The 27,000-nt window shown below is 44.4% G+C and overlaps 3 protein-coding genes across 6 annotated transcripts; 2 read left to right on the top strand and 1 right to left on the bottom strand.

Annotated features, from left to right (window-relative positions):
- Positions 1 to 325: 325 nt before the first annotated feature.
- On the bottom strand, positions 326 to 15,058 carry mfn1b (mitofusin 1b). Of its 2 annotated transcripts, none has more exons than XM_030372950.1 (18): positions 14,994 to 15,058; positions 14,203 to 14,360; positions 13,961 to 14,096; positions 13,278 to 13,440; positions 12,226 to 12,350; positions 11,343 to 11,451; positions 10,003 to 10,110; positions 9,376 to 9,529; positions 8,173 to 8,240; positions 6,688 to 6,809; positions 6,233 to 6,359; positions 5,937 to 6,041; positions 5,392 to 5,494; positions 3,542 to 3,768; positions 3,183 to 3,362; positions 2,777 to 2,973; positions 1,782 to 1,916; positions 326 to 1,212 (listed from the first exon to the last, which is right to left on the bottom strand). In XM_030372950.1, exons 1-18 carry the CDS (start codon positions 14,999 to 15,001, stop codon positions 1,140 to 1,142), a joined length of 2,298 nt encoding a protein of 765 aa, XP_030228810.1. In that variant the 5' UTR covers positions 15,002 to 15,058; the 3' UTR covers positions 326 to 1,139. The 2 variants fall into 2 exon arrangements, with proteins under 2 accessions (XP_030228810.1, XP_030228811.1); XM_030372951.1 differs by having other exon boundaries at positions 14,885 to 15,052.
- On the top strand, positions 13,392 to 18,551 carry plaat1 (phospholipase A and acyltransferase 1). 3 transcript variants are annotated; one of them, XM_030372960.1, is made up of 5 exons: positions 13,392 to 13,481; positions 16,745 to 16,794; positions 17,202 to 17,340; positions 17,604 to 17,872; positions 18,321 to 18,551. In XM_030372960.1, exons 2-5 carry the CDS (start codon positions 16,768 to 16,770, stop codon positions 18,420 to 18,422), a joined length of 537 nt encoding a protein of 178 aa, XP_030228820.1. In that variant the 5' UTR covers positions 13,392 to 13,481; positions 16,745 to 16,767; the 3' UTR covers positions 18,423 to 18,551. The 3 variants fall into 3 exon arrangements, with proteins under 3 accessions (XP_030228820.1, XP_030228819.1, XP_030228821.1); XM_030372959.1 differs by lacking the exon at positions 13,392 to 13,481 and adding an exon at positions 15,622 to 15,858 and having other exon boundaries at positions 16,747 to 16,794; XM_030372961.1 differs by lacking the exon at positions 13,392 to 13,481 and adding an exon at positions 16,542 to 16,617.
- Positions 18,552 to 18,781: 230 nt separating this feature from the next.
- Positions 18,782 to 26,735, top strand: ftsj3 (FtsJ RNA 2'-O-methyltransferase 3). Its single transcript, XM_030372949.1, has 21 exons — positions 18,782 to 18,970; positions 19,113 to 19,218; positions 19,329 to 19,375; positions 19,496 to 19,575; positions 20,099 to 20,198; positions 20,355 to 20,549; positions 20,665 to 20,780; positions 20,995 to 21,099; positions 21,348 to 21,448; positions 21,836 to 21,922; positions 22,139 to 22,321; positions 22,587 to 22,719; positions 23,018 to 23,217; positions 23,616 to 23,763; positions 23,922 to 24,006; positions 24,108 to 24,234; positions 24,319 to 24,413; positions 24,667 to 24,769; positions 25,091 to 25,274; positions 25,775 to 25,869; positions 25,998 to 26,735. Exons 1-21 carry the CDS (start codon positions 18,904 to 18,906, stop codon positions 26,296 to 26,298), a joined length of 2,658 nt encoding a protein of 885 aa, XP_030228809.1. The 5' UTR covers positions 18,782 to 18,903; the 3' UTR covers positions 26,299 to 26,735.
- The last annotated feature ends 265 nt before the right edge of the window (positions 26,736 to 27,000 follow it).

The raw sequence follows: 27,000 nt of genomic DNA on the forward strand, positions 1-27,000 counted from the left end.
TTTTTCACACCAATTTTTTTGTTTTCTGTTTTTGTATTTGTACAGTGGCGTGGTGATACTGATGTTGCCATGAGTTGATATCGTAACCAATAAAAAAAAAAAAGCTTTTAACCAAAATATCTGTCCTCATTTTGTGGCTGAAGAAATAAAAGTGCCAGTTTTTGCACAAAGTAATAAGATTGAGTAGAGTACACTGCAGCAACTTCAAACTATGGCTCTTTCATGTCGCCTATTTCAACCTTTTTTCAAATTGAAATTATTTTACCTAATATTGTGGTGAATTTTGGTAGTTGACCAATTCAGCTTCAAAATAAGACGCAAACGATTAAAGAATAAAACTTTTAAAGCAAAAGCACACAAACAGACCATATTTTCTTCAAACATTTACTCAGTTTCTTATAATACGTCCTGGAAAATCAGAAGGGTTAACGCATTCATTCACAAAAATCATGTCTGGTCTAACGGGTATAAACGACAAGACTTTAGAAAATGCATGACAGTATCAAAAGACTTATCTACACGGTATCGATTGAGTCCCAAAAAGAAAATGCCTCTTTTTGTTCTCTTCCGTGTATCTGATGATTCATCAAAACCTCACACATTCTGCATGCACTTTAACTCTGTGCAAGACCAACACTGATTCATAGATCCAACAGATCAACCAATTTCGTTTTTTTTACATATACTTCTCTTATACACACACATATACATACACACACACTCAAACTGTTTATACTAATGAAAAGTTAGTCTGGGAAAAAAAAATCTCTAATTCACAGTTAGAAAAACATGGGAGTGGAGTAAAACATTGGCCCCCCCCAAAGACTATCCTGCCGGAGATTTTAAGGCAGTCTTTCTGGGGGATTGGTTTAGCTGCCACTAGTCCTTTCATCTATTCCTTAAGGAAGGCAGGGAATACACCTTTATTACACGTGTTGATCACGGCCTGTCCTCACGGTAAGAGCCTTTCTCGGGCTTCGGAGAAGTGGAGGGTTGGTGGGGGTGGGCGGGCTACTTAGGGTTCAGGCCACATCAAAAAAGTGGCTACGGTTTGAGGCGCGGGCCCGAGGTCTTGCGGGGTGGAGAAGAAGACTCCACAGGAGATATTAAAGAGAGGGAGCGGGAGAGAGAAAGGTGTATCAGTCCAGAGGGAGGCGCAGATACTGGGTGATGAAGTCCTCCAACTGGCTCTCCAGCTTGGTGGCTTTGTGTCTGGAGGAAAAAAGATTTGTTAAAGTGAAGGTGAACCACAAGGTTTTGGCACAAATTCAAAAAAAAAATTAAGATTAAAAATGAAATTCGTTTTGGGCTGAGAGTTCGAGGGAGGAGGGAGCTTGTGTCCAAATGGTTACGGTTCACGGATTTGAGTAACTTTTTTTTTTGCTGGTTGGTCGAATAATATTTAATTACTGTAATATTAGTGTTGCAGGGACAAAATGGCATAGAGAACTATGTTCAAGATCATAGAAGACATATGAACAAAAAACAAGATTTGGTTCACTGGCACCTCAAAGCAGCTTTCACTGCGTAGTAGGTTATCTTATAAAAGAGTCGACAAAATGAAACAGGAAGTATTACAAATCGGGGAATACAAATGACATTGGCCCATCTCCAGCCATGTTGCAATAGCAAACCTCGAGCAAAAAAATGGCCGCAATACACAAAAATGCAGTTCTAGCTTTCAACCCGCCCCCAGCCTACCCCTACCCACAACCGTGGGCGGGCCAGTCATGTGTGGGCAAAGTGCCCCCCCCCCCCCCCCAGACAACTCATCCACTGACCGCATGGTCTTGGAGTGGCTCTGGACGTGCTCCAGCTGGTCTATGTTGGCCGTGAGGCGGCGGATCTCCGCCTCCAGCTCCTTCTGGGTCTGGTCCACCTGCTGGCAGAGGCGGGCGAAGGTGGTGGCCATCTCCCTGGAGACGCGGGGGGCACCGGGGGGGTCAGTACGTCTCTACCTCCACGGTGCCTACATCATCTTTTGGCCGTTTAATTGTATATTTCTAGTAGGGCTGAACGATTAATAGAAATCAAATCAAATTTGCGATATAGTAGAACGCGGTGTACAAGTCGCAAATGATGTATTTCTTATTAGTGAATAATATACAACATAAGGAACTTAATAAATGATCAAAATCACACATTAAATCGCAATCGCAATATTGGTAAAAATAATCGCAATTAGATTATTTCCCCAAATCGTTCAGCTGTAATTTCTAGGCCTTATCTTTATAGCTTTTCTCTCTTTTTAGCTTTTTATCTCCACTTAATTCTTATTACCGTCCTGTACAAATCAAATCAAAAGTAAACAAAATCACAGAATAGGGTTGTTATATACACGCATGTACAAGTGATGCTGTGCAGAAAAATATTGAATCAAGTGCCCAGTAAGCAGCAGCATATGGCTTTAGGGAGGGTGTGCTCTCCCTTGACGAGGGTCAAGTCTTCCCTACTGCCCCTTGATTAAAGCCCATCTCATGGTGTGTTGACTCAATAGCTGGGCCAAATCAAATAGATATCCGAGATCGTATGTTCCCTTAGCTGTGTGGTGTTTAAACAAGCTGTAGGCCTAGCTGCTATTGCACACACTTTAACAAGGCGTGATGAACTCTTACTGCATCTACTGTATGTTGCATGTTTTTCATTTGTTTTATGATGTGTATGGGCTGTGTCGACTCCTGTTTGCAAACCAAATTGCCACTCGAGGACGATAAAGACTCTCCTATCAGGGCCAGGCGGTGTGACGAGGTCGGGGAGGTGGGGGGGGGGGACTCACTGCTGGACCTGGTGGCTGCAGTTGGAGCTGGTGAAGCTGACGATGAGCTGCAGCTTCTCCGTGGCGTAGTCCACGAACTGCCGCTTCAGCGAGCGCTCCTTGGCCCGCGTGGTCCAGGTGAGCCTCTCGTACAGGTACAGCGTGCCGTAGATGGCGCCCGACAAGGCGATCAGCCGCCAGCCCAGCGTCCGGAACACCTGAGAGGGGACGGACGACGGGGAGAGAGAAGAGAGAGAGAGAGAGAGAGAAAGAGAGAGAGAATTTACATATGCATTTATATAGCCGCTTTCAAGGTACCCAGAGTGCTTGTCATAGTGTGAGTGAGTGAGTGTGTCGCCACCTCATCTACTACTACTGCATTAAATCAGTGGGATGCGGAGATGCGATTTAAACGTGGGGAACTCACCACCCCTCCCACCACCAGCACGCTCACGGAGGTGCGGGACGTGATGGACGCCAGGTTGGTTGCCACGGCGACCATCAGGTCCTCCTGGCTCATGACGGCCGTCTCCTGGCTGGGCAGGGCCACGGCGTTGGAGGGGGCGGGGGGGCCGGAGGTGGGCGTGGTCGCCGCCGTCAGCGCTGGCTGGGGGATCAGAGGGGGGGGGGGGGGGGGGGGGGGGGGGGTTAGATGTTGTCATGGGAACCACAGAATCATGGGCCCCTTCTTTTTTCCCCCCTCTCTCTCTCTCCTGTCTCGAGGGCCCTTGGCGCCACGCTACATCCTAACAAACGGGATGAAGCGTGGGGACGACTGGAACCGACCTGGAAGTTCTGGTCCATGAGCTTGAGGGCCCTCTGTGCGTTGGCGGGCCCCAGGTAGCGGTGGACGAGGCACGACCAGCCCAGGGAGAACTGGAACTCGATGTTCTCCTGGAAGTCGCTGCAGAGCGAGGCGCAGTTCAGGTCGTAGCTCAGGTCAAACTTCCGGCTGGGCACCAGCATGTGGATCTGGCCCTGGCTGACGGAGGGCAGTAGGGGCAGCATGTTGTCTGGAGGGGGGGGGGGGGGGGGGGGGGGGGGGATAGGGACAGGGACAGCCGTCAGTCCCGGCAGTCGGTCCCTTCTGGCTCCACGGGTAGAGCACGGCATTAACACCAGGTCGTGACGGTTAGGAGTTCAATTCCCACTTGGAAATCCCAATACTCCTGGGACTGAAAGACGCTGTGGATACGTTTTAAGTAGGCTGGTCGACTGATCTATCCGTCATACATCTAGGTGGACACGCCCACTTGCGATGTCAGAAGAGGCCGATTTCCAAAACGGCTTGTAACGGCTAATCACACTCACACCTGGTGGTATAATATGTCACCTTTAAACAAATGACACATGTTTTCGTGACCGAAACGAAGGAAGACATAGAGGAGCTTATGCCAATAATCTTGACAAATGTATTTGTAGTTCACACTTTAAACCCTAAATGCCCACATCATCCAAACGCTTGTTTTTCTTGAACTACTTGTGTTTCAGTCCAGATAATGCCTCAATCAGAGTACGCTTCTCGTTAAGGCATCCTAGTAATGAGGCGTTTGTTGTGATCAGCCTTAGCCTGATCTCTGAGCCCCAGGGTGTGGTAACACCTTCTCATCCTCCTCCCGGCCACAGCTGGTACGTCTCTGCATGACATGTGCTCAGCCTGGAGCGCATGGGGGGCCAGGCCTCAATGTTAAAGGGGGTAAATATAGCTGGACACACACACACACACAGATAGACACACACACACACACACACACACTGATAGACACACACACACACACACACACACACACACACACACACACACACACACACACACACACACACACACACACACACACACACACACACACACACACACACACACACACACACACACACACACACTACAAAGTCAAGTGTTTTACAGGATCTTTTGAAGTACCAACTATGGTTACGAATCTATTTTGGACCGAATAACTAGGAAACCAGGATAAGTAGCAGTGCTGTAAGCTAATGACACAGTCTACCTGGAGCGACATACCGGTAAGGTCGATCTAGTTCACTGTCCTGGTTCAAAACATGTCTTATTTTACTTGTAAGCCTTTGCATGAATCTGTCGACATTTTTTATGTATTCCATAGAAAGGCTGCAGAGACAGAGGGACTATTTCACCAGCACACGCAAAGTTTTGATGTAGAACCGCCTGAATAGTCACCAGGCAACAGGGCTAAACTATAAATACAAAACCCATCAAAACAACGACGGTCCGCGAGGGAATACCAAGATAGATAGGACATCGATTTAAAAAGAGTGGGACTCTCACGTTTCTTAACGGCTTCACACGTGAACCCTGAACGGATCCAGCAGCTAGTGCTACACTCCATGGTAAAAGGTACATGGACTGCGTTTATAGAGCGCTTTTATCCAAACCGCTTTACAATATTGCCAGACATTCACCCATTCACGCACAAACCGAGCGCAGTGTCGTCCATTCAAGGCGACAGCCAGCTCTTCGGGAGCAGTTAGGGTGAGGTGTCTTGCTCAGGGACACCCAGACACTCAGCTAGGAGGAGCCGGGGTTTCGAGCTAGCAACCTTGCGGTTACCAGCCAACCCGCTCTACCCCCAGAGCTACTGTTGCGTGGCGCGTGTTTGTACCTATCATGTCCTTCTGGTAGGACAGGACGGAGGCGTTGATAGCACTGGAGCAGCGGAAGGCCAGGTTCTTGCCCATGCCCTCCTCCACGTGGGACAGGAGCTCCTGGGGAAGGGCGATCGAGACACAGAGTCAGGGAGAACCGACCCTTCTTCAGTGGGGTCAATGGCACAAGAGTCTAGGGCTGCTTGATTAGCGAAAAAAATAATCATAATCACGATCATTTTTGTTCAATATTGAAATCACGATTATTCAAACGATTATTTTTGAGTTTGAAAACATGGTATATAAATTCAATTATCTCACATTTCTCACACTTTTTTAACTGAGAACTTAAAATTTTCGCCGTAAAAGAAAAACACAAAAAATTTCAAATCGAAAATGTTCAAACTGAAAACAATGGTACAAATATGTATCCAGCTGTTCTGTAATTTATATTTCATTTCTTAAGATCAAAATCGGGAATGTTGAGCATTTGGTGACAGAATGACACAGCTGTACACCGTTTAATTGCAAGGAATTGAGAGGTTGAGGAGCTGCTACTAACCGACTTGTAGATCTTGAGCACATTGGAGGAAGGATGGAAATCTGCGTGGAACTCGTCGATGATCACGTTTAGGCGGCAAATCTCCTCCCCCATGGCACTGGACACCTGGAGCAATCGAAACCCCCCAAAAATATGAATGAAAGCTTAGTCATCATCAGAAGTGAACTTTTGCATTTAGCAAAGGAACTTAAATGAGCGAGAAGGTTTCAGTGTCACACTTGAATTTTAACTGTTTGAAAAGTTGGGATCTAGCCCCACCCACAGCCTGGTACCAACACCCTACCACACAGCCTGACCTTGGACGCCACCTCCTCGCTGATGGCCTTGATCCTCTTCTTGGTGTCGTCAATCAGTAGGTTGAGCTGGTTCTTTACGAACTCCAGCCGGTCTATCTGGTACTCCCTGTCCTCTTGCGCTGCCACTCTGGACAGACAGACAGACAGACAGACAGACAGACAGACAGACACACATACACAAAGAGATCAGCTGGTCAGAGGTTGTCCAGTCCAGTTTCACCCTTACTTTAGCCTACCCGAATTATATTCCGCTCACCTACAACAGAGAGCTTACACTATAAATAACCTAGACAAATAATGTGGTATTTTTTAGTGTTTCCACCAGATGTCTTCATCAGTTCTCTAGAAATAAAAGGGCAGCCCTCCTCAGAGACCCCTCCACGCTGCACGCTGACCCCCTAAACGGGGGTGAGTGGCGGCAAAGCCGGCCAATGAGAAAGAAGGGGTCCACTCACCTCTTCTCGGCCGCCTCTATGTTGATGCTGTCCATGATTCCCTGGACCGTTTCTATGATCTGCTTGGCCCTGATAGTGTGCTGCTCAAACTTTGTTTTCACTGCTGACTGCGAGATACACTCCTGCGAGGCCATCATACACACACACACACACACAAACAAACAAACACACGTTGTCGGGACGATTACCACGGGGAGAGCGAGCGAGCGAGCGCGTGGGTGGCGACGTGGCGAACACAAACGCCGCTCGATCGCAGTACGGACGAGACCACCTGCTGCTGCAGCGATCATTCCGATAAACGCGGAGGAGAACGAAGGCTGCAGCAGAGTGTGTGTCCTGTCTCCCCCCATGGGCCAACAGTGTAATGTCACGGCAACGTGTGGATAAAGCAAGAGAAAAGGAAAAAGACAACAACTGTAACGTACTTAAATAGAAAGAAACAGAAATACAACCAATGATAAACAACGTAACGTGAAATAAGACTTTGGAGCATGCATAATGTGTAGGTTTGGTTTACTGGTTAGGTGAATGCGATGTCATTTATCATGGGATTTCTTTTCTGCCAGACCGGTTCGTTGTACATGCATGATGAGCTGGAGCGGTGTGTGTAAGGGTGACTTTACTGATTTAAGAGATATATTTAGGAATTCAACCAGCAGCCATTATAATGGCCCCTTTATGCAGGCAAAGGTTGCCTTTTTGCTACATACTGATGCAATGCTCTGAAAAGCTAAAAAAAAATCAACAGTAGTACTGCTTTTGTCTGTCATACACTTATTTGAGCAATGTCAACATGAATAATATAAGAAATATGCACTGAAAAAATACAAATAACTAAAAGATAAAAAACGATATAAAAAAACGAATAGAGAAATGAAACTGAATGGAAGGCACCTCCTCGCCTTAGTAAATCTAGACTTCAGCAATGAATACGCAGGCTGAGGCATTAATGCACATCGAAGTTCCATAGCAGCCTCTGCACTGTCCTACGGCTCTTAGTTATCTTTAGTACAGAGCCTCTAGCGCTGTGGTGTTCCAGGGACACCGCCAAAAGGTTAGACTGTGGTTGACTGCAAAGGTTGATTCTCAGAGTTGGTTTAGGACAACGACAATGCCAGAGACATGAATACATTCAAAGACAAGAGATAGAGGAGAAAGAAGGGGTTAAGATACATCCACGTAAAGAAAATGTACCACCCACTGACACAATTATATATGTATGACTAAATCACACACACACACACACACACACACACACACACACACACACACACACACACACACACACACACACACACACACACACACACACACACACACACACACACACACACACACACACACACACACAAAGAATGGAGTCTGGGTTCGAGGGGTTAAAACCAGGATGTTAGAGGGCTGCACGCTCAAACCTCCCTCTATATTGAGATGTAGTACAATGTGAACGATTCTCACACACAATCAAACAATCACACACACACTTGCCTCAAACCTCCTCTCAAAGCATTGGAACTCCTTCAGCCTCTCCTCGAAGCCCTCAGCCAGAGCCCCTCCTGTTGGACACACACACACACACACACACACACACCATTAGCCGTTCCTCTTTCAGATCACAAAGAGGTAAACATCAAATGACGTTATAAAGAACAGTGCCTGTAGAAACCTCATTGAGGCAGCCTAGAGCATGATGCCTCAGCCCCACAAACTGCTCCTTAATGACCTGCTTTGACATTTATTTTGAGAAGAGAGTCAACCTAATGACTAAATAGTGAATGGTAATCAGAATTAGTTTGGTTTGACATGGCACTCAGGATTTAACCATGCGGATAAACAAAGCACGGTGTGTAAGCATTGCCAGTGCAGTTTCATGTGGATTTTACTTTACATAAACACAGTTTGAGTGGCAGTAAAATACCTTGCCGGCCACGGCAGGCAAATGAGAGTCAAACGAGGGCATGTTGACCATCCAATCGTTTCTGTTACCATTCATATTAACCCATAGATGTGGTAAACCGATATCTGAATCTTTTGTACATGTGTTTTGTGTACGTGTCCATCGTTATTCACCGCCACCACATATCCTCCTCATTTGACATCTAACCTGCCTAGGTCACGTAGTAGTTAGTAGGTAGCCTGCACTACATACAGGACCGTCTGTACTACAGGTGACTACTACGTGACCTCAGATCCTGTGTTGTGAAAACACAGTGTCATCGTCATTTCAGCTGCTGTAAAGCCAAGTCTGTTTTTCTGAGCAACTGTCATGCTTGGCAAAGTGATTCAGATCCATATTGTCTCATAGTGCTCTGGACTGTGATTCACTACGGAATCTGCAACACTTTGCCAAACATGACATGACAAACATCTCTCTCACACAAACATGCACCCGCACACACAAATACACACACACTTCTAACAGCTTGCCAGTAAGATCAATCACTGTTGTCGGAAAAGCTAGTGTTTTGACTTAGCATGTTTCCTTACTATGTGAAGACATATCCTAGTCATTTTTATGATTTAGCACAGCCAATTTGTTACCTTTTCCATCTTAAAAGGTAATCTGTACTGCGTGCAATTTTTCATTCTAAGAGCATCTCGTACATTTTTCGGGATTTCGGTCTTAAGTATTAGTAGCCCCCCCCCGCCCTCCAGCCCACCCCCGGGACGAGGGGGACGAGGGAAGCTCACCGTTCTCGGGCATGCCCTGCGCTCGCTGCATGCGGGAGTTGAGCACCTCCTTGGCCGACACGAAGAAGATGCGGTTGGGCGCCTGCTCGCGGTCCACCACTTTCAGCTCCTCCACCAGGAAGTTGATGCAGCGGTCCGTGTGCTGCTTCCTGACCTGGAGGGGCGAGGGCTAGGGCTCAACGATTTGGGGAGATAATCTCATTGCAATTATTTCGACCGATATTGCGATTGCGATTTAGTATGCGATTTTTCTCTTTAAAGTTCCTTGTGTTCCTTATAACAAGCCATAAATCATTCTATAGTATGACCAACACAACATTGGAAGCAGTCAACATATAAACGGCTCTTTCCTTTAGGCCAGGCCTTTTTGTTGAGATGAATTGATGCATGAATTTATATTATCACATCATTTTTTTTATAACTTTATTTTTATTTTTTAATCGCAGCCTTTGCGATTTGCAAATCGCATGTTCTATTACATCGCAATGTCGGTTTGAATTCAATCAATCATTCAGCCCTAATAAGGGCACAGGATGGCCTCCTTATGGGACGACCGGATGTTTGGCGACAGAAGTGGTGAAGTGGCTTCACGTCCAGAACCAAACCAGGAGCTGGAGCCACACTCACGTCCTCCATGTACTCCGGCTCGTTGGCCGAGGCATCCCAGCGGTTGTTGAGGATGAAGATGTTGGGTTTGGACAGCCGCTCGTTCACTTTGTGGAAGAAGTGCTTTTCCTGAAGGGACGCAGTGGTCAAGCGTCAACACGTGGTCAATGGAAATGGACTGCATTGATAGAGCATTTGTACCCAAAGCGCTTTACAACATTGCCTAACATTGCCTAATGCCTACCCATTCATGCCCAAAATGACACACCGACGGCGGTGTCAACCGTTCAAGGCGACAGCCAGCTGGTCGGGAGCAGTAAGGGTTAGCGGCCTTGTTCAGTGACACCTCGACACTCGAGGAGGAACCGCGGATCAACCCGCTCTGCCTCCTAAGCTACTGCCCCCCCAACAATTGTTGATTGGGTAGCTGTAACGTCCATTTATTTATGGGTGTAGCCACATCAATCAAATACTCATGGGACAGGTATGTGTGACATAATACATCACAACACACGGTCATAAACCCACATAATCAATGCACATACATTTCATCAGCAGGTTATCCATTGACTCTAACCCTGCGTTCATTCTATTCCCTATGTTCATTCGGAGACCTATAAACAACCACCCTGTGTGGAATGCATGGCCGGCTCCTTTAAGCCTTGTGACTGGGACATGGAGCTCAGGGATGCAGAGGTCCGTGAGTGGCTGGGAGCACTCGCTCTCATAGCCCGGATGCCAGAGCGGTGTGTCATAACAGAGCGAGCCATGTAGTACCAGAGCTGGAGTAAACAGGCTATTCAACCTGGTCCTTTTTTTAAACCAAACTGACCGTGACCATTAGAACTATGAAACCCCATGTGGTTTTGTTGCTATGGGTTTGGGCTGCAGAGTTATGGTTAAAATGTGTTAACATTTCTTTCGTCATGATTTTTTTATTGATATTGCTACGTTCAGCCTCAACTGCATGGGTGATAAATCCACTACGTATCACAGGAAGGTATGGCTCAATGGTCCAAGGAATACACAACCAGAGTCCGGCCTGCTTAAAAGATCAACCCTAGGAGATCAAGAATGAACCTACAGCCTTGGGTCACAAATGATACGGGTGCCAATGATTGGTTTAGGAGATCAGTAGTCCCACCATTCAGGATGCAGCACAAACTCACATCAGGGGTGCAACTACAGTCAGGTTGAGATAAAACGGTTTCACAGGACGCAGGTGAAAATGAAACAGATCCGTTGTTTATGCCATTGTTGACATTTCTAAGTGCGGTTGCTGCAATATTACCCGCACTATTTATGGGTATCATCATGAAGCAGAACTTGGCCCCATCGACGATGACATCCTCCCCACTCACCGTGTTCATAAGTGTGGACTCGGAGTTGGCCACTAGCACAAACACATCTGCGTCCAGGCAGAACTTGTCTATCCAGCTGTCCAGCTGTGTTGTAACATCTGTCCCGGGGCTGAGAAGCAGAGCGGAGGTAAACGTTTCAATTATGTGCCAAACAAACATTAGACGACAAGGAAAGATCAAAAATATGTGTCATAAGAATACACTTTGATTCAGGTTGAACTGGCTGCTGACTGGTGAGAGCAGGACAAACACCAGGGAGTTTTAATGTCTTGCATGCCAACGAGTGTTCAAGAAAACGAAAGCAGTATAATCGGATGCCTGCAGAGTAGTCCCTATATGCCGTCTCCTTTAGTCAACACTGTGACAATGGTGGATCAACCCTGAAACCATGCATCAGGACATCGAACTTTAGGGACAATACCAAATCCATTGGGCCGAATCTCGAATAACCTAGTTTCATGTCTTTTTCAAAGGCAGCATGAAAATAAAAGTAATTTTCGAAAGGTTCCAAAATGGTTAACAAAAACGTAGAACTCACGATAAAAAAATATGCTAACCAAAGTGAAGGCTTGAGCTCATACAAAGCAGCCAGTGCTAATCTTTGATGAAGGTATTCTGTTGCAATACCATAAGGTTAGCACTAGCCATTAGTCAGGGATTTTAGCCAAACCCCAGAATATAAACAAAGAGATCATGGTATGATACAGCCATCAGATAACGACTACAAGGAAGCATAATAATTAATATGTTCAATGAATTGAATTAAAAGACCCATTTATATATCTACTGGTCGAACTGTGTAATTATCAACTTCGATTTTTCATACTTAGGAGATATCTTTCTATTCTCCAACGTCTCTTAACCCCAACGACAGTGGGATTACCTGTCCACGAGCACCAGGTCGTCCCGGAGCAACGCACACTTGGTCTTTGGCCAGAAGACGCGGACCAGGCAGCCGGCGTCCAGACTCTCGTCCATGTGGAGGGCGTGGGCAAGCTGGTTCACTGTCTGAAAGAAGGAGACACCATCACTAGATTAGGACTGTGCAATTAACCACATTTTGATCGTGATTTCGATATTTGGGTCGTACCATCTCCTAACTAATATAATCAAGTTGAAACGTGTTTTTCTTCTTTATTATAATCTTTATTTTTTTTTATTCATTAAATGTTTTTTACAAAGTGTTTTTTTTTTTTTCAATAATCGAGCAGCCCTACAATAGGTCACATTATAACGTGCGCCGTGTCTTCACAAAGCACAACGCTTTATTAATGTGGCCGTTTATTAAGATTCGCCCATCAGTATTTTTGTTTTACTATTTGGTCATTTGAGTTGATGCATTTTTCCAAAACAATTTACAGTGAATTCGGATACATGTCATGATTGAGCAGGTAGGAGCTGGCCCTCCAAGTTAGACTGCAGAGGGAACCCAGTTACCCTAGCCATTATACCATGCTTCCCGCCTTCCCTCCTTTTATTCAGCTAAGCAAGTGTTTCCCTCTGAAGAACTGAGTGGCACCCCCCCCCCCCCCCACAGAAATAAGGCATTGAACACAAAACCTGGGATGTTATTGTGTATAGTGGCTTACTGTCATGTTTTCGTCCCTACTCAAGCCAGTTCAGCAGGTTCAAAATGAGGAGAACAAAATACCTCCCCGTCTCCCTTGCACTCAAACTCCCTTGCACAAGCTCACAGTGTTTCAGACACCTGACACTGAAGAAGACATACTTTTCTACTTTCTAGGTCTGTTTCTGGGCAGTTACTATTATCCTAGCTCAAGCAAATGCCCAGTCTAAATTTTCTGATCTGTTAATCTGTAATTCTGGTCATAAATGAATGTCCCCTTTAGACCTTGGACCCCCTCTACAAGATATGTAACCCCTACATGGAAAGAAGTGGATGAATGCACTACACACAAAGAAAGGAAAATTCACCTTGATGCTCTTCTCCTCATCGGAGCCTTCGGTCTTGAGGTAGGCCTTGTCCTCGTCGGTTCCCTCGACGCTCAGGAAGCAGTTGGTGGTGTGGCCGATGCCACTGGGCAGCACGCGGTCCCTCAGCATGGCGTTCACCACCGTACTCTTCCCATTGCTGGTCCTGGAAGGGAAAACACACTACCAGTAATTCTCCAAACACAGGTACATGAAGTGCACTCACACACTTATGTGTGGAAAACGTAAAGAGTTTTGGATAAACCGTTAAATCACTTTGGTTAACGAGGTACCTTAAATCTCACTGTTCAACTGTATGCAACGTTTAAGGAAAACCAAGTCTGGTAACATTAGAGTCATATTAAAAGAGGCAGTTCTAGTATAGATTGAATAAGCTAGACTCACACCAAAACAAATGATGCAAACAGGCGAGTTGTGCACAGATTGACCAATGTGTATCATGTTTCCATATCAGAAGAGTGGAGATAACTTTTCTGGCTAATAAAAAAATGTGTACAACCCACAGACATGTCCGCCTCCAATCCACTCATGGAACAAAAGTGAAAGTAAAATACTTCAAAGTACGTCATGCATATTAGGTTACACCCATTACCAGGTTAACCCTGCCATTCAAAACTGTGTTTATGTTAAAGAAGAATGGAATATGGGATGAATAGAACACTTACCTTCCAAAGAAGGCCACCTTCATGTGTCTACGGGCCAGAACTTCTTTAATGACCGTCAGTTTGTCTGTATAGGCCTGGATCTCTATCTTCTGGTCCTCGCTTGCTATATCCTCCAAAGCTTTATTTTGACAGGTTTCTAGAAAGGACATGGGCAAACACATGTACAATTAAACTCCAATAAATCAGAAAGAAAATGACCTTCAACCATCCGATGTAATTTTTTCAGGCATTAAGTCTCTCACCTTCAACAAACTCTGAACTTTCTTTCACGTACTGCAGTAGTTGCTCAAACACATCACTTATCTTCTTCTTTGCCAAAACAAAGTGCTTCAGGGGAGATAAATCCCCCTTGGCGGAATCAGTTCGTCTTAGTGAAGGGATTGAAGCCATGATGTCAAATCTAGTTGAAATGAATGGACAAAATGTTGAATTCAAGAAGCTTGTTGTGACCCAAGACCCCATCACGGGAATAGCCTCATAATTTGACCTTGTTATGCTACAGGACGGACAGGTATTGAATCTTACTTTCGGAGGTAAACAACTCTGACTTAGAGTAACGTTATTGAAAGCCCTCTACTACAGTATCCCAACATGCGACACCGACACTAGCCTAACTGCTACATACGTCACGTTTAGGTTTTGACGAAGTTTAGGTCACTACCAGTTCATGCACTTGTACAGTCGTCGTGGCTGACGTATCGAAGCCATCACATTCGTTTTTCTACAGTTGCCACATAATCAAGTATTGTTATAGTCATCGACTAAGAACTCTCTGCTCACATTCACCCTCTTGTCTCTCTGTAAACGAAATAACACTCTAATTGCTGTATAAATGAGCGCATGTTGACTACTGCTGCCGCCGAGCTAGCTAAAGCTACACGCAACGATTCAGCGCTGTCAAGCTCAAGTTCGCTCTTTGCTTACCGCAATCCTCAAGATATTCCGTGCTTTATTTTCATCACACAATGATAAACAATCTTCCTCAAGACTCGACTTCTAGACGAAGCTTTAGGAGGGTGACAGCCTTGCTAACCTTTCCATTTGTTATCCTTTCACTGCAGTCCGAGAATGAGGGGCGGGGCTTAGTGACTCTGTGACCTGGGCTTGCGGGCTGACTAGCCAATCAAATGTATCCAAGTAAAGATTGACCCGCCTCTCTCACTTACGCTTACACTCAAAACAGATAATCGGTTCAATCAACGTATGAATGTAATCAATTAAATCAATTTGGTCTTTTGTTTGTCCGGATCCAGACATTTTACATTCATAGGACGTCTAATACATGACCAAACGCTTCAAATCTTGTCTACTAGCAGCGATTTTTTTTTTAGCCGCACTCAAATTAATGACATCTCACTACGCTTTACGTTTTTTGATCTATTTTATGCAATCTATGGTCTTATTATATCATTCCAACCTTGCCTTTACAGAAAACAATGTGTTGGCTGTTTTTTCAGTTCTGGTATAATTCCAGACATTATTATAAGTTATTATAAACTACGACTCCGATGTAATGCATTAATAAAAAAAAAACGACGCTCAATTGAACACACCAATACATTGGGGCAATGTCAATAGTGCTATGGTTAAACTGTCGCTGCCTGTTTGTGAATGGGACAGCGCCCCGACACGCAACGCCCCTGCCCCCCTCAGTGACCCCCCCAAATAGACCGCTGGCTCCGTTATTCAAAGCCAATGCTCAACGAGACCGCATGGAAACCATTCAAACACCTGAACTAGGACCTCTATCATATAAGGGAAGGACATCAACCTAATTTCAGTCGTTTTTGCAATATTGGTGGTTATTTTCTCTCTTTCTATTTTGGAGTTTTTATGTGATTTTCTAAACAATGATGGACAATTAAAATGACCAGGAAGAAAAAGCTGCTAGCGTTTGAGTAAGTATGCCATCTGAGTTCAACTGGCCCGATGTGTTTTTCACTTTAATCATTTGACTAAACTGGAAAATAAATAAATGTTTTATGTATTTTATACCAGTGCTGAATAAAGAGATACTACAAACAATAGCATATGCTTTCAACCGTTGAATTAGGATCATGTATTAGTAATGACATGGATTTACTAATTGCTCTCCTAGGAAGATATAGATTTCAATTCAGCTACCCTTGCAAAAGATGTAGAATTTGCTGATGGGCCTGCAATTCTAAGAGATAATGTTGGAATTGTATGGCAGATATTGTGAATTCACCAAACAAATAAATATTGTAGTATGTTTTTATTGCAATAGAGAATTAATTTAACTTTTCTTCAGTATATTTTAACCAAAAAATGTTTATTACCCTTTTCCAACGTTCTCTCTGTTTCTCCATTATGTGGACGCTATTGTGGCAGCATATTTTACACAAGAGCGTATGGATGTATTGTCCGTTGGAGCCAGAGTGTATTGTCTGTGTGTTCCTATGAGGCTGCCCTTGCCCTTTATGTAACATGCGATCCAGCATTCTCTCTCTCTCTCTCTCTCTCTCTCTCTCTCTCTCTCTCTCTCTCTCTCTCTCTCTCTCTCTCTCTCTCTCTCTCTCTCTCTCTCTCTCTCTCTCTCTCTCACACCTCTCTCTCTCTTTCTCTCTCTCTCTCTCTCTTTGGGGTCACTTGTAGATCTCTGTCCCTCACTTAATGCCTATGCAAATGAATGGATGGTGAATATTGCAATTGTTAATAACATATTTTCTTTACCACTGGCATATCAAGATCCTATATACATCTACATCAAAGTGATATTGTCAAAGCGACATATCGATTTTACTATTTCCTTTTTTTTTTAAGAGTTTGTGGAAGCATGATGTGGGATGGATAAACAGAAAGGACACTCAACTGTAAGTAAACTGAAAATAGCTGTGCAACTGTTTGGCCTGTTGTTTTTCTTTGTGTGTCCATGTGTGTGATTCTCTGTGTGTGTCTGTCTGTTTCTCTGTGTGTGTGTGTGTGTGTGTGTGTGTGTGTGTGTGTGTGTGTGTGTGTGTGTGTGTGTGTGTGTGTGTGTTTGTGTGTGTGTGTGTGTGTGTGTGTGTGTGTGTGTGTGTGTGTGTGTGTGTGTGTGTGTGTGTGTGTGTGTGTGTGTGTGTGTGAGAGGGAGAGGGAGAGGGAGAGAGAGAGAGAGAGAGGGTTTGTGTACCATTTTTCTTTCTCCAAATTTTGAAACAATACACAATAAAGGTGTCTTTCAATTAGAGCGCTGAATAAACACTTAATATCAGTCTGCTCTTTCACCTTGCTCTCTCAGATGGCCTCTAATGACCCTCACCTTCTGGACCCCCCTGGTGACCCCCAGCCAGGTGATCTCATTGAGATCTTCAGACCAGCCTATCAGCACTGGGCTCTCTACCTGGGAGATGGGTACATCATCAACTTAACACCTGTTGGTCAGTAAACCCACTATTCTCAATTGGCTCTCATCTTCTCAGGTTCCAATGATAATAATCAAGGTGGGCATGTTCTGAAAATGTATATGCCACCACTGATGTTAGTCTTTCTAGTATTGTTTGACTGCGGTAAAACCTTGTTGAACCTAAACATTTATATTGTATGGTTCCTATAATTGAAATGCACCCATGCACAAGCGTGCTTTCTTTATTGTCTTTGATGACCTTGATGTGTTGCCCGGCCCCTTGTTTCCCCATCCCAGATGAGGGTCCAGCAGCTGCCATGTCCAGTGTAAAATCAGTGTTCAGCCGCAAGGCGGTGGTACGCATGCAGCTGCTGAAGGAGGTGGTCGGAGGTGACTCATACCGTGTCAACAACAAGTACGATGACGACCACACACCCCTGCCTGTCTCTGAAATCATCCAGCGTGCTCAAGTGCTCATTGGCCAGGAAGTGTCTTATGACCTCCTGGGCAGTAACTGTGAGCACTTTGTCACTCTACTGCGCTACGGGGAGGGGGTGTCTGAACAGGTCTGTAGACTTCACTTTTACTTCACTTTCACTGTCTGATCCATCAGGGGACACTAAAGCCAGCCAACAGGCCTTAGGAAGCCAAGAACAAGACATCCTTGTTTCCTTTCTGATCTCAGCTCATTCATTTACCATGAGAGTACATGTGATATGACCAACCTATTTGACAAGCCAACAGGTGTGTATGCTTGGTAGTAGGCTGGTGGACCTCTGCTTCTATTCGAGACCTTTGCTTTGTTGTGTCGTGAACCGACACATTGCTATGCATTGCTATGCTCCACCAATTACAAACCTTACATATATATACACAATATGTACACAATATGAGAATGGTTAAAATGTCATTGCAAATGTTATTACAAATGAGGTTAATGGTACATACAATTAGTTTTATGGCTATACAGCCATGAGACTGATTGCCATATGCTAACATAAATTATGTCCACAGGCAACACGGGCAATAGGGGCCATTGGTTTGGTGACGGCTGCAGCCAGTGCCTTTTCTGTGCTGGGACTCATCAACAACCGGTCAAGAAACAGGCCTTTCTGATAGCTGTCTTCCTCTCTGCATTGATGAGCATATTTCTATTACTAATATGGCCAACATGACTAAACTTAAAATGAAAATTGATGACAATAAAGGCAATTGCATTTCAAAATAAAATAAATTAATATATACCAACGAAGGAACTTAATATTTGTTTTTTGTGCTTCCTTTATGAAAGACTTTGCTTGATATTGACTATGATTTGCATATTGTATATTAAAGCAGGGCAAAAACATATCACATATCAAATTTCACTACTCACAAAAAAATAGAACAGCTTTGTTGTAGTATGCTACGTTAAGAACACTAGATGGCAGTAATGCCAAAATGACTTCGGCGAAGAAGACGACCGCATGACCTGTGACGTAGAATAGATGCGCCCAGAGATCCACACGTGTTTTCTTCCAGGGATGTGTGGTCCCTGGGTTTTGATCGGTTAGAAAATATTTTCATATAATTACGGACAAAATCAAAAGGAAACAAAATGGGAAAGAAATCAAAAATAGGAAAGGCCAGGAAGGACAAGTTCTACCACTTGGCCAAAGAAACTGGTAAGGATTTAAGATCCGGATTATTTTAGCAATTTAGAATCTAGCCCTGTTGGCATGACATCAGTAGATGTTGGTATATCAATCAGAAGCATTACTTGTTAAGTTGATCTGTTATGTGATAATTTACTATTCTCTCCTACAGGCTATCGGTCTCGTTCCTCCTTCAAGTTAATTCAGCTTAACCGTAAATTCCAGTTTTTACAAAAAGCCAGAGCGTTGGTTGACTTGTGTGCAGCCCCAGGCGGATGGTGAGTACATTCTCGAGTCTCGACTGACTTCAAACAACCCTGACATCCACATTTAAATACCAACTCGATAGAATTAAGCACTTACACGTTTATTCTATCTCCTATCACAGGCTGCAAGTGGCTTCAAAGTTTATGCCCATCTCCAGCCTCATTATTGGTAAGCATGGTGGTCTGATAATGGTTATGCAAATACGTGTTCTGCCTTCTCTTCAGTGTTGACTTTTTATACCTTGCGTTGTACAGTTGACAGTATTTGAGATGTTTTTCTTATTTACAGGTGTGGATTTGGTGCCTATCAGAGCTATCCCTAATGTGGTGACTCTACAGGAAGACATCACTACTGACAAATGCAAACAGGTGAGGGAGCCTTTCTCACATTCATATTTGACGAACAAGACGTTGATTCCGTCGGAGCTGGTCCTGCTATCATCTGTAATAAACATGACGTCCTACATAAATTGATGCACATATTGCAAAATCAATGAAGACCTAGTTTATTTACAATCAATATATTTTCTTACCAAGTTAATATAAGTTGTACTTTGTAGAGTTGCTGAAAATTAATTGAATTATAATTTTTTTGTTTGTGCTTTATATAGTAATTATTGTTAATTACATTCCCTTGTTTACATACTTCGAAGTAACTCACATATTGAGTCTGTATATGTTGTGTATTTTAGTTGAAGTCTTTTTGCACTATTATGTTATATGTTGTGTAGTAAATATGTTAATAGCAAATTTGGAGTATGGGGAAACGCAATTTTGGTCCTCCATATGTAACTTGTTGGTCTGACAATAAAGTTCACTGAGTTTGACTTAAATTTCGATTGCCCAGCACTTAAATAATGTAATAATAGATCACCAAATGTCTTGTTCCCAGGCTATTCGGAAGGAGCTGCAGACCTGGAAGGTGGATGTTGTCCTCAATGACGGTGCGCCCAACGTAGGTGCCAACTGGCAGCATGACGCCTTCACCCAGGGTAGGTACTCTTCAATTATTCAACAAGCATTTCCACACTTTTTGTTTTATTTTGAAAGGAAACCTAAGATAATCCAATGCATTCATAAATTATTATTAAATCCCCAACAGAGTAATCTTCTCAATGCCAAAGCTAAATCTCCTTCGGTTCTTTCAGCTCACCTCACCCTCATGGCCCTGAAGCTGGCCTGTGAGTTCCTGAACAAGGGGGGCTCCTTCATCACCAAGGTCTTCCGCTCCAAGGACTACCAGCCGCTGCTCTGGATCTTCCAGCAGTTCTTCAAGAAGGTGCAGGCCACCAAGCCCCAGGCCTCCCGAAATGAGTCTGCTGAGATCTTCGTGGTCTGTCAGGGTCAGTGATGCCGACATGCACCCTTTATCCTTAACAAGGCGTACTTTTTGGGTGTTCATTGTTGGTCATAGGCTTTATAACCTGAGTGATGGCCCTGTTCTCTCTGGCTATGTAGGTTTCCTTGCCCCGGACAAGATTGACAGCAAGTTCTTCGACCCCAAGCATGCCTTCAAAGAGGTGGAGGTTCAGGCCAAGACCGTGAAGGAGTTGATCCCTGTCAAGAAGCCCAAGGTGTGTGTGTGTGTGTGTGTGTGTGTGTGTGTGTGTGTGTGTGTGCATCGACGTGCGCGCATGGGTACAATAAATAGATAGAAGCTTCTTAATCACTTTGACCCTTTTATGAATAGTGGGTTTGTTGGGTTCTGCATCCATTTCCGATTGAGGGTTGATTAGGTTGTTCTCGGCTCCTTTAATGCAAAAAGTAACATGCTTTCCTCTGTTTAAGGCGGAGGGATACACCGACGGTGATCTGACCCTCTATCACAGCTTCACGCTGACAGAGTTTCTCAAAGCTGAGAACCCTGTGGATTTCCTGGGCAAGGCCAGCACGGTAAGATACTTAATGATATTCAACCCATGTATTCAAAAGTCTTTAAGTTTTAACTTGACCGATTAAACCCCATCTAATTATAATTACAGCAGTCTCTGTAGGTCTCTTTGTCCTTTGACTTGTGTACTGTAAAAACAAGTGACCTATATTGCTTGCCTTTGGTCTTTGACCATTGGACGGTTTAATACCTTCAAGTTCTGCTTGCCATTATATGTAATAACGTTTATTTGTTTTTGTTTGCCACCTAGATCACTTTGGACAGCCTAGAGCTGGAGTCTCAGGAGATTACTACAGACGAGGTCAAAGAGTGTTGCCGTGACATCAAGGTGCTGGGCCGCAAAGATCTCCGGTAAGACTTTTCTGGGATGTATTTGCGAATAAGAATTAGTCAAGTGTTTTTCTCAACTAGTTTTATGCACACAATATGCTACACTTGCTGGGTGCTTTTACATCCAATGGGTTGTCGTGCAAAGTTTAACATGAGGTCAAGTGCTATCTAGCTGGTATATGTGAGGAACATTATCGATGTAGTGATAATTGGAATGTTTAAAACTAAGCATGGATACTACCTAAATCATATATAACAAATATTGAGGATGTGCACCTCAACTTTTGGTATCGATCACTCTTTTCTTTGTATTGTTCTGTTGGCTTTTTATTAAAATAACTTTTTTTTTTTTTTTTTTTGCGTTTGTTTCAATCCGTCTGTCCTGCTCTCCCTTCCCTCCAACAACAGTCTGCTGCTGAACTGGCGGACCAAGCTGAGGAGATATCTGTCCAAGAAGATCAAGGATGAGGCCAAGCAACGCGACCAGGAGATTGTGTAAGCCAACAGCACGTCAGTAGTATTGGTAGAATTTCAGTGACCCGGGTTCGATTCCTGCCCGGGGTCATTTGCTGGATGTCCTCCCCTCTATCTCCCAAACCTTCCTCTCTATCTCACTCTATAAAAAGTAAACAAATATGAAAATAAATCTTAAAAAATAAAAATTTCACAAAATGTGATGTTTATTTTATTTTTTTTTCCATTCCCCTTCAGCCTGAACTCTGACGAGGAGGACGACGACAGCGACACCGACGTGAAACCGGATAAGCCCGTCAAGGTGGATGCGGCGGAGGGGGAGGGGGAGACCGCCACGGAGAAGGAGGACGAGGCGGAGAACGAGGCGATGGTGACGCAACTGGCGGAGTTGAAGGCCGAGGAGATCGCCGATCTGAGACGGTAAGGGACCGCAACGGATTCCCAGGTGTTCCTAATGGATATGACGTATCAATCAATGAAACGCATTTAAAAGAATTGGCGCTGTGACACAAGTTAAGGTTGTTTAGAGGTGTGGTTAGATTAAAACATGTATATATTTGGAATATAGTCTGCAAAAATGTACCCTCTCTGTGGTCAACGTGAAACCATGATATACATCCCTTGAAATGACAACTCCCAAGAGGGTCCCGTACTGATGCACCCGTGGGCCTGCGTGTCCCTGCAGGAAGAAGAAGAAGCTGTTGAAGGAGAGGAGGAAGCAGAGGGAGAGGGTGGAGCTGAAGATGGACCTGCCCGGTGTCTCCATCGCCGACAACGAGGACACGGCCATGTTCTGTCTCAGTAGCATCAAGGCCAAGGTGTGTGACACACACACACACACGCACAAACTTACACACACACAACCCCTTGCTGTTAGCATAAGCGATTCGATTGCATTCAGGAGACAATGGGTACAGGATAGTGTTGATTACAGTGTTTGACCTCCAGCGACAGCTACTAGGTTCAATCCCCATCTTCAAAACCTACCCCTAGGCATCCTATGACGAGATGCAAAATCCTACCTGCTCATTAATGACATGTGTATATAGTATAAATATGGCTTAATTTAAAGTGGCGAAAGCCTTAATTGTGGCCTTAATTCATTCCTACTTCTAGGCCTTGGGGGAGATCTCCAAGGGGGACATGCTGGCTGCTGACAGCCTGGTGGAGGGAGAGGAGCACTTTCACATCTCCGAAGACGAGGCGGACAACGAGGAGGACAAGATGTCCCTGGCCTCTGACCTAGATGAGGAAGAGAGGGACGAGGTGGAGGAGCAGGAGATGCAGCTGGATATGCTGGAGAAGCAGAAGAAAAAGTAAGGGCGCTTGTGTGTCTTATGGTCTTAGGGGAACCACTGGATCGGAGTCTAAACTGTATGCCGAGTTAAGAAAAGGTTTTGTGTAGTTTTTGTTCTTTATTAAATTAATTTAATTTATGTTGTTATCTCTTATGGTAGCCCCAATTGTTTCAAATAATGCCATGTAAAACAATGTCTTGTATAGATCATAATTCTTTCCAACCCTTTGTAGAACAGCTCGCTAACACTTCCTAGTGTAACGATTTCAATATTTATAGATAAAAAGGGTAGTAAAAATAAAACATAACAGAGGTAAATAAATAACCCCTATAGCAAAAAAAATGTACGCCGGCAAGGTTGGTTGAGGTAAGAGTTTCATTGGCTTATATAGTAAACTGCTTTTTGTTGTACTCCAGGGTGGCCTTGAAGGAGGCAAAGGCAGCAGCCGAGAAAGAGAAGGAGGAAGAGGAGGAGGAGGAGGAGAAGGGCCCCGGAGGTCTGCTGGTGGACCTTGAAGACAAAGATGTGAAGAGAGAGCGTGAGACCAACCTGTGGTTCAGCAAGGTTTGTTTGACTGTTCACCTTTAATTCGCCTTCCTGTCTTTGTCTCTCAGATGCGCACAGAAGGGACATAAGAGGCCAACGTGTGTGGTGTAGCTAGATTGTACGTGAAGATGGATTTAGAGGATATATTTTGACGAAGACGGCTGTTTACTCTTCAGGGGATCTTCTCCGAAATCGACCTGGAGAAGGACGCGGAGAATGAACTCCAACAGACCGAGAAGCTGCAGAGCCAGGAGGCACTAGGTTATAAACTTTCTTATTATGGTTGTTATTATTGGGAAAGGTCCAGCGATAACTCATGAATCCATTTTTCGTAATAACAATAAGAACCTTTGTGGTTTCAGAACAAAGCCGTGAGGGTGAGGTGGAGGAAGAGGAGGTGACAGCTGACCAACCAGAGGCGGAGGCAACACAGAAAACCGAGGATGCATATAACAGTGACTCGGACTCGGACAGCAGTGATGATGAACCGTAAGAAATCATTATTCATGTTGTGTTCCCTGGTAAAAAAAAAAAATGAAGCACATTTGGTTAATATTTGTTGTGCCTTTTTAGGGACATTACGACAATGAGGCGAGGCAAAGGGGCCGGCGGGCTGAAGGCCAAAGCCGCTAAGGAGGACTTCCAGGTTGTTCCCGTGGAGCGCAGCAGTGAGTACAACCCTCGACCCTACTTTAAAATGGGGGGACATTCGCTCATCTGCTCAAGATCACCTGAGCCGGCATCAAACTCAAGAAGCTGCTAGGTTTAGGAACGTCCTCTTGAATCGGATTGATAACTCAGCGTGGGATATTTAATAAATGTTTTCAAGTGTTTTTATAAATTATAATTTTTACATTCAGTCAGCTCTGAATGAGGGATCTCAGGTGTGTAATGAGGTCTCTTAATGTCTCTTTGCGCCAGACAAGAGACACAGAGTGCTGGATGCAGAAGGCTTGGCCCTGGGCTGTCAGATCGCCTCGTCCAAGAAGCGGGGCAGAGACCTCATGGACGACTCCTTCCACAGGTGTGTGTGACCGCGAAGTGAACACAAACTCATGCAGACTGTCCTCTGCAGAAATATACACTCAAAATCCCTTCTGAAAGCTTAGTCCACATTCGGCAGAACAAAACCATAACGATACTAGCAGTTGCTATTACTTTATAATCGTACCATAACGAAATGAAAATCTTTGTGTGTGGTTAGGTTGGCATTTTCCACTTGTTTTTTTAAAAGATAGCATCCAAGTGCTATCCTCCGGGTCGAGAGCGCCGAACCATTATTCCGCTGTGGCTGTTTGAGTACCACTGTACTGACCCCGTGTCCCATGGTGGCGTGTCCCACCAGGTTCGCCAACTCCGAGGGCCAGTGGGAGGTGCCCGAGTGGTTCTTCGACGACGAGCGGAAGCACCGCAAGAAGCCGGTGCCGGTGACCAAGGAGATGGTGGACGAGTTCAAGCAGAAGTGGAAGGAGATCAACGCCCGGCCCATCAAGCGCGTGGCCGAGGCCAAGGCCAGGAAGAAGAAGAGGGTGAGAGGGGGGGGCGGGCAGCACAGGGCACCCTTGGATGTGTTCATCTGAACGGTCCAAAGCCAGAGGAATATGATGTAGGGCTGTGCGATTAATAAAAAATGTATTGCGATTTCGATTTTTGCGTCAACACAAAAAACTATTTCTTCATTATTTTCAATCTCAACATTTTCTATTTCAAAGTTTTCTGTATTTTCTTTAGGGGGAAGTTTTTAAGTACTCATTTACAAAGTGTTTTTTGGAGGGAAGAAATGCATCATGTTTTCAAACTCATAAATAATCGTTTGAATAATCGTGATTTCAATATTGACCAAAGCGGTTGTGATTATTTTTTTCCATTATCGAGCAGCTCTCGTATGATGGCACTTATTTTCTCTTCTTGACCAATAAGAAAGGTCTGGATATAGAAAGTGTTAGTTTGCGTGACTGAAGGGGAGGATGTCAAAAGGAATGCTGCTCTTGCTAGGATTTTAATTTATTTTCTTTGTGTGCGTCTCCAGATGCTGAAGAAGATGGAGTCGGCGAAGAAGAAGGCAGAGGCCGTGGTTGACACAGTCGACATCTCCGAAAAAGAGAAAATGTCCGCGCTCAAGAGGTACGGCAAACCACCGCCAATGCTGTGTATATATCTATCAGCGCCCATGCTATTAGCGTCCATGGTATTAGCATCTTGGCTCGCGACTACGAATGAACCATCTCTCTTGTCGTTTCGTCCTCCCACAGCATCTACAAGAAGGCGGGCGTGGGGAAGGAGGAGAAGCGGGAGGTGACGTACGTCGTGGCCAAGAAGGGCTCGGGGGGCAGGGTGGGCCGGCCGTCCGGCGTCAAGGGACACTTCAAGGTGGTGGACAGCCGCATGAAGAAGGACATGCGGGGCTTGCAGCGCAAAGAGCAGCGCAGCAAGGGCGGGAAAGGCGGCAAAGGCGGGAAAGGCAAAGGCGGCAAGCCCGGTATGGGCGGTAAACCCAAGGGATCCAAACCAGGGAAAGGAAGAGTACCGAAGGGCGGAAGGAAAGGAAAATGAGCTTTGGACCGGTGACTGGTGGACGTTTTCTTTCTCTGTCTTTTTGTTCTTTGGAAGACAGGTCTGAGAGGTTGAATGGAGGGCATCTACAGAGCCACGGCAGCGGTCACATCTTTGGCTTGTGTCGTTGGTGGAAGTCAAAGTTGACACCCTTTTATAATAACCTGTTGACCTTCACGTTGATGATGCATACGTCTCGTGAAGTTTGGAATGCTTTCGGGTGTCTAATTATAGGATGTCGGCTTCTCTCTGTATAGGCTATTTGTGTATGGGCTGATTAAAACCAATCAATGGATGACTTTGCTCTATAATACACATAAAATATGAATGCATATACGTAATATTACAAATGTTTGTAAATGTCACATCATTGCCAACCTTTAGCTGATATTGCATATTTTGCAATAGAAAACCAATAAAAAAAAACATCTACAATAGTTTTTTGTACTATTGGATTTATATATATGTATGTCCATGAATGCTTACACTTTAAAATGAAGTTGCATCTCTTCAAAGCCGATTCAATGTATTGATAGATTTTTCTGGATTATCTGTGACAATGCTTTCCTTCATTACAATTGTTACTGCAAGTATACAGCTTTAAAAAAATAGCATTACTTTAATCATGGCAGTGTTAAAACCCATTAGCAATCATTATCCCATGCTTTAATGCAAATCTACATTTGATACAGATGTGCTGAG

The sequence above is a fragment of the Gadus morhua genome, chromosome 12, assembly GCF_902167405.1.
Source record: "Gadus morhua chromosome 12, gadMor3.0, whole genome shotgun sequence".
In the NCBI taxonomy this organism is placed as follows: domain Eukaryota; kingdom Metazoa; phylum Chordata; class Actinopteri; order Gadiformes; family Gadidae; genus Gadus; species Gadus morhua.